Source organism: Coffea eugenioides, chromosome 2 (genome assembly GCF_003713205.1).
Source record: "Coffea eugenioides isolate CCC68of chromosome 2, Ceug_1.0, whole genome shotgun sequence".
NCBI lineage: Eukaryota > Viridiplantae > Streptophyta > Magnoliopsida > Gentianales > Rubiaceae > Coffea > Coffea eugenioides.
The window spans coordinates 22720174-22726966 of NC_040036.1; the positions used below are offsets into that span (position 1 = coordinate 22720174).

The window sequence follows — 6793 nt, forward strand, 5'->3', positions numbered from 1 at the left end:
CATATTTTTTTTTTTGTCGAAACGTTAGCTTTTTTGAAATACCATATGGTGACGGCAAAATGCAGAATGAGCCAAAGTGCACGAAGACCCAGATTTCCACTCTAAACATAAATAGTAAAGTCAAATGAATATCCACAGAATAATGATCATCCGAGGACACGGAAAAAGTATCGTACACCAATCAGCCCAAACAACAACATGAATCGATATTGTTAGTTATTGAAGTAAGGAAATATCAAGCATTTACCAATCATAAGGCCAAGTAATCTCCAATTTGAGATTGACTAAGATTGAAAAATGCTTGAATTTGATTAACAGCACAGCAAAATAAATTACCCTTTTTCCTGGATAAACTTTAAATTCTACTTTTTAGAATGTTCTGACTGGGAATCATCTAATATTGTTTATAAGGAAAGCTATCCCTTGGTCAAGGTCACAATCATCACCACGTAAAGAAAGCCAAACCCAGCATCACAAATGTGGCCTATTGCGTAAAATGATTGAAGCAGATTAAGAAGTAGCTATAGTCCCAGAACAGATTCAGTGATGACACCTATAAAGAGAAAATAGCCCAAACAAATGACATGAGACAAGTGGAAGATCCAGGAGCTTATCTCGTAGTCCATTATATAGGTAAAACAAGCTCTTGCACAGAAGTCATTTTGAGGAGAAAAAGTGATTCCAAAAAGTTAATCGAGTGAAGGCGAGTGTTCCACCATGTTTAGCTCTTATAAATATGGTAGTGGCGTCCAATGGTTCAAATGGTTAGCAAGTTCTTACTTTGTGCATTTAAACCATGAACACAAAGAGGCATAAGCCCAGAAAAAAAAAAATCAAGATCTGGTGACATATTTGAATGAAAATTTTTCAATAGAAGAAAATTTTTATCCATGTTACAACTCAACCCAACTAAATGCCCCTAAGAAGAACTTGAAAATAAAACCAACAATAGGGATTTGGGAAACAAGGAAGAGTAAAATTCTTGAACCTCAATCACTCACCCGGGAAGCCCATTTAAGAAGCTCCTGTGTTTCATTTCCATAATTCTCTGGTCCGTGTCTTGCTGCCTCGCTAATACACACAAGCTGATGATCATGTACAATTAAGAAGATCTTAGTAGTGCAGTGGTAGATTCTTGAGGGTAACAAATCACAAGAAACCTGATCACACTTACAGAATCGAGGAAGAAGTACTATTGAGTAGATGAATGTTTTTCTGTTAAAGAGAAAGTACGGAAGCATATATGGTCAAAGGGAGAGCAAATCACTTACCGAAACAACTGAGAAGAAGAGGAGGATCACTAAGCAAGATCTCATATTTTCCGTCTTCAAATTAGTTAGGAAATGTACTAGTTGAATTTCTAGTCTTGTTTTGCAACTTATCTGGGGGAAGGAAACTGTGATCCTCTGACTTTTGTATATGTAGTACTTCACCACAAGATTTGAGTTCAATACCACCACTATTTTTCTTTAGCAAAATGGGTTGGGCGGGGGCGATTGGGTGCTTCGTGGTCCAGGTTAATTAACACATGACCACATGTAGCATGATCATTACGTAATATTGGCAGAAGAGAATGCATGCACAGTAGTTGCTATACCAAGAAGTAGTATAGACTTGTTTCACGCCCCAGAAGGGGAAAAAGATATACTCTAACATATAATACAGGATCGTGGTTGCACAGGGTCAACGCCAAATCGGCAGCTTCTTCGAGTCTGGACCCTTCTTAAACTAAACGATTTGAATAGATCATCAAAAGCAGAACAAAACCACGTACCTCCTTAATAATTGCTTAGCCACTTGTCCTTAGGACGTGGATGTTAACTGGTACAGATTCAATAAAATATACTTACAGTCAATTGCCAAGGTTAATCCCCTGATCTTTTCTTTTCCCCCTTCCTTTGAAATTCCTGGTAATCAGCTGCAATGGAGAAGGATCTTTTCTAGTAATTAGTTTCTTCTTATCCTCCTCTTTTTTCTCGACAGTTGCTTTGAATTAAATACTAGCAGTTAAGGCTATACATGAAAGACACATTAACAGGATTTAAAGTTGTGTGTTTTTGCCTGTGAGGTAAACTAGAGTCTTCTTTCGACCTCAGGAAGGTAACAATAATATAGTATCTTGTTTCCTGCGTACATTTGTTGGTTGATTTCTGTGCATCGCCCAGATTAACATAACCGTTCATTACCAGTTACCAGGCTTTGGCAGCAGCATATTCTCTTTGAAAATTGAAATCAGGCTGTCTTTCGACTGGGGAATGTAGCCTTAACTAGCCAATGGCAGGCATCTTCTTGTTCACAGCACAAAACCTCGAACGCAAATGATGCATGCCCTCCTAAATCCCAAGTTAGTTAGCCTTTCCGCTTCCGGCCGTAATTAATCACAGATTTATTTTTATTTTTTTTTGGGATTTACAGAGAGTCAACGCAAATCCCTGGGCTACAGCTGGGGAATGGAAGCATATGATGCTGATCGATCTTTGACACTGGTAAGAAAATGTATATATTATCCAATCGATTCAACGTTATTAATTAGCTTCTGTCAGTCTTAACAGCTAGCTAACGGTGCAAGTTTTGAGAGAAATATATGGACTCATACATCATTTTCTGTCACTAGTATGTCATACAATGCAAACTATTTAAGTAGTGCATTTTTTTTTCCTTCTTTTTGGATAACTTATACTTTTTTTTTTATTTGAATTATCAATGACAAATTAAGAGTCAACGCGTTGGGGACCCATAGCGTATGTCGTTTAGTCAACCTACAAATTATCCGGGACTGCAGCTGAGCTTTAGTCCATTGTCATCTTCCTATTTATCTAGATCGACAGTACTAGTGTTTAAATCTACAAAATATTTGGGGGGCCAAGAATTTTAGCAGCACTTGATTGCACCAAAACAGATGATGAATTCTCATTTGTCCGTTGTACTTAATGCATAGCCAGACGAGGCATGGATCAGTAGGCTCGAGTTGACTTGGAAGGGGAGAATAACTTAAGGTCAAGAGAAGCCTTGTCGGTACATCCGATCCGGGTCACAGACGCTGGACTTTAGTGAGACCAGAGATCACATTATTCTCCGTTTTAGTAATTATAATAATCAACAATGTTGTGTGTTGTTTATTGCGTAGTAATACGTGCACTTCCGAAAACAACTCTGCCCTGGTTTTGAGAAATGTAAAAGATTGGAAGCCGGTTGAGTTGAGGTGCAGAAACGTCTAGGAGCGAGTGGGGATGGGAATTTTATTGCAAGACGGCCTATTGGGATTTCTTCCAATTGGAGATTAACGACCAAAAACTATTATGCCAATTGAAAAAGGGATGCAAATTGCAACTTCTGAATCTAAGACTTGATTTGATGTTCCATCAATTTGCCATGCTTATCTAAAAGACTTTGTGATGACAGATAAAAGTGCTTTTCAAAGATTGGAATTGCGCATCAGCATTTGGAAATCTAGCTTTTGACTTTGCGTTAATGCGAACTGCAAAGCGGCCTTCGATTTCAACTCTGAATTAATGTAAGTCACAACATCGACAACCACTGATCCGTTTTCAACGAGCGTTAAAGTATGCCAGTGACTTTGGCAGGCAGAGCATTTTGTATCCTTGCATCAGTAATCACTGATCAATCTGTCGTTGTGATTTTATGTGAAGTTGGTTCAAGATCCTTTTTTTTTTTTGGCCCTTTTGCCCCCTGCAAAAATGCAACAAAAATTTGTTACTACGAAGTGTGTAGGAGGAAAATCTGCAGCCTCTATAGCAGAAAATAGACCTAGGATCGATGCCCAGTTGAGATTGGTTAGCGTGGTTCCTGACCTTTACCGAAGTACATTAGTTTGTTGGCGTGACAATGGGAGAACAGGGGAAATGGAATACACAGACACAACGAGAGGTGCCCGTTAGAGTTCAAATGGATGGATGAACCTCAATTGTCGGCCAAGGGGGACAAGGAATAAAGTGAAGATCTCTTGTTCAAATCCTCAGTTTAGTTTTCTACTGCTGATCAATAGTTACCGAAGAGTGCCCTGATGATGTCCGTTGACTCGGTCGAGATAGTAGAGCTAATGTCATACGTTCCTGTCAATTCGGGTTAGAAACTTTTGTCGAATATTTGTTCGTCGCACAAGACTTGTCTAATGCGTCTTAAACATTCTTTTAGTAAAAAATGACAATCCTAGCCTGACAAGGTGGTATCCACTTAAAATGTCAAATTTACTCCATCCCGCAATCACACGTACAAAAAGAGGAAAAAGAAATGTAGGACTAATTTCCAATAAGCGAGTGATTGGTTGTTTGTGGTGCAGATTTGACATGGACAGTATCCAAAGTTTCTTTTAGATTTTTCATGCTCATCTTTTACATGGAGAATGGTTTCCTTGATTTTGAGACACTATGTTCTTATGATATTTCATCGCCTACAGTTATGGTCCTATAGAAGCCAAAAAAGGGAACCCTCCCATTATGCCGGCTGTAATGACACCAGGGGGACCGCTGGATCTCTGTACTGTCCTATTTAGGAATCGCATTATCTTTATTGGTCAGCCAGTTACTTCTCAGGTGGCTCAACAAGTTATATCACAGCTCGTGACTCTGGCCACTATTGATGAAGATACTGATATTTTGGTGATGTTATATTACCTATCAACCATAAAGTTAAAATTTTAGTAGAGTGACATGAATAATTGATAACCAGTATTGCATTTTCTGCATGTCAGATGTATCTGAACTGCCCAGGAGGGAGCACCTACTCTGTCTTGGCAATCTACGATTGCATGTCCTGGGTAGGCATAACTACTCTTTCAAAGTTCTGTCAGTGATTTTATACTTGGATTGATATTGCATGCCTTTTCTCCTCTGTAAAGCTCATATTATGCTTGAATTTTCGATGTTTTTTTAAGAGTTTGTAATTAGAAGATTTGCAGTTGGTTTAATGTCTTCACTCATTGCTTTTACAAGCGTAGCTTCTCTTTTGGCAATTGTTTTGTCTCTGATAAAGCCTAAGGTCGGTACAGTATGTTTTGGAGTTGCTGCAAGCCAAGGTGCGCTGCTGCTTGCTGGTGGAGAAAAGGGCATGCGGTATGCGATGCCAAATGCACGTATTATGATACATCAACCGCAAAGTGGATGCGGGGTACAATGCCATTCTTTATTTCAATTTTTTCTGCTTTTGGAGTAAATGTCATCATTGATGGACCTTAAAAAAGAGAGAGAATGAGGAACAAATTTAATAATAGCTTATAAAGTGCAATGGTGTGTGCACCAACTTTCTGTTACTCTTGGGTTTCCCTTATTCAACTTCATTTCCTAGAAGGAAAGGACAGGATGGTACAGAATGATGATAAATAGGTTATTTTATCTTTGGCAGATCTTTATTTCGACACAAAGAAACCACCGTTTTGCTAGCTTCTTTTGACATAAAGAAACCATTTTTTATGCTTGGCAAGATTGATTAACTGTCCGTCACAAATGGTTTTATTTCTTCTTGCAGGGACATGTGGAGGATGTAAGGCGCCAAGTGAATGAAGCAGTTCAATCTCGTCATGTCAGTTTTCTTTCCTAATCAGCTTCTTTACTTTGATGTTCTCCACTAATTATTTCAGTTTATGATTGGCTCTTCCGGCTTCTTTGCTGGAATTTGGTATACCAACATGTTGTTAAAACAGAAACCAACAACCAATTTGTTGTTTCTTTGTATAGAACATCTCTCCTCTGATGTCAATGAAACTTTGATTGCTTAGGCTGGGTTTCTGTTAGTATGATATTTATCTGTGATCCCAGACTTGTTATAATTTCTTTTAGTACTTCTACTACCTGTCAACTTATAGTTCTTCACTCCTTAAATTGTTATGTAATGCAGAATATTGACAGAATGTACGCTAGTTTTACTGGCCAACCTCTTGAGAAAGTGCAACAGTACACTGAAAGGGATCGTTTCTTATCTGTCTCTGAGGTAATGCTGCTAGCTTTGTCCTCTCCTTTTAGTTTATATTACACAAATTATTAAAAGACTTTGTCCATTAAGTGGAATTAGTTTGAGAACATCGGCTTTTTTTACTGTAGCTGCCACATTTGTTAGCAAAAGTAGCATTTCTTCATGGCTATCTTAATTGCAGGCTATGGAGTTTGGTCTAATTGATGGGGTTTTAGAAACAGAATACTAAAACGTAGACGTGATACGTGAAGCTATAGCATGTTTTCCAAACAGTGACTTGCGCTAGTAAAAACGGCAGAGCATAGCGGGGCTTGATGTTGCACAAGCAAAGTGGCAGCACGGCATGGCATTGGACATGTGCCATTTAGCAGGTGCCAGGCAATGCTTGTTTTGCAACCTTCTTGGAACATCTTGTTGACTGAGACATTAAATTGCAAACTCTCCCCAGCAAAATTTATTGAAATTCCTTGCTTTTTTACAACACACTTTGCATATTGTATCGCTTATGTAATTGGAAGTCGTGGAATGAGTCTCTGTTGTTGTGATACCAGTAGAACCTTAGTGAATCATTTAACCTGGACGTGTTATGCGTAAGAATAGAACCTGGCGAAGGTGTAAAATGAAACATCTTTGCTTATTGGTACGGCCGGTGCTTCTCTTCAAGTTGCTCTGCCGTGTTTGTACTAGAATTAAGTCATAAGTCAAAAGTGACGTGGTTTCTTGCATTCAATTCCCTCTTAATTTCTTGCACTAAGCAAATTCAGCACTGTGCGTGGTGGCGGGCAGAAGAAATTTGTGGTTTTACGTTCGTGATGCTGCAGCTGTCAAGTACATCTCTTACATTTAGAGTCAATTGTTCTTTCCC

The 6793-nt window shown here is 38.6% G+C and overlaps 1 protein-coding gene and 1 long non-coding RNA gene across 3 annotated transcripts; one reads left to right on the plus strand and one right to left on the minus strand.

The window, feature by feature from the left end:
- Positions 1-36: 36 nt before the first annotated feature.
- On the minus strand, positions 37-1382 carry LOC113761025. The gene is made up of 3 exons (XR_003467115.1): positions 1272-1382; positions 1002-1085; positions 37-101 (listed from the first exon to the last, which is right to left on the minus strand). It is a non-coding gene; the product is annotated as an uncharacterized LOC113761025 (long non-coding RNA).
- A 2974-nt stretch (positions 1383-4356) lies between these two features.
- On the plus strand, positions 4357-6658 carry LOC113761023 (ATP-dependent Clp protease proteolytic subunit 6, chloroplastic). 2 transcript variants are annotated; one of them, XM_027303824.1, is made up of 6 exons: positions 4357-4619; positions 4712-4777; positions 4993-5127; positions 5485-5538; positions 5854-5946; positions 6110-6658. In XM_027303824.1, exons 1-6 carry the CDS (start codon positions 4458-4460, stop codon positions 6155-6157), a joined length of 558 nt encoding a protein of 185 aa, XP_027159625.1. In that variant the 5' UTR covers positions 4357-4457; the 3' UTR covers positions 6158-6658. The 2 variants fall into 2 exon arrangements, with proteins under 2 accessions (XP_027159625.1, XP_027159623.1); XM_027303822.1 differs by having other exon boundaries at positions 4359-4619; positions 4987-5127.
- Positions 6659-6793: the final 135 nt, after the last annotated feature.

What these genes read in the sequence shown, in the direction of transcription:
- LOC113761023 (XM_027303822.1), top strand. Translation starts at nt 4,458, where the DNA reads ATGCCGGCTGTAATGACACCAGGGGGACCGCTGGATCTCTGTACTGTC. An exon ending in TCTACGATTGCATGTCCTGG is followed by an intron (nt 4,778 to 4,986) that starts GTAGGCATAACT and finishes GTTTTGTCTCTG; the next exon opens with ATAAAGCCTAAGGTCGGTAC. An exon ending in AACCGCAAAGTGGATGCGGG is followed by an intron (nt 5,128 to 5,484) that starts GTACAATGCCAT and finishes TTCTTCTTGCAG; the next exon opens with GGACATGTGGAGGATGTAAG.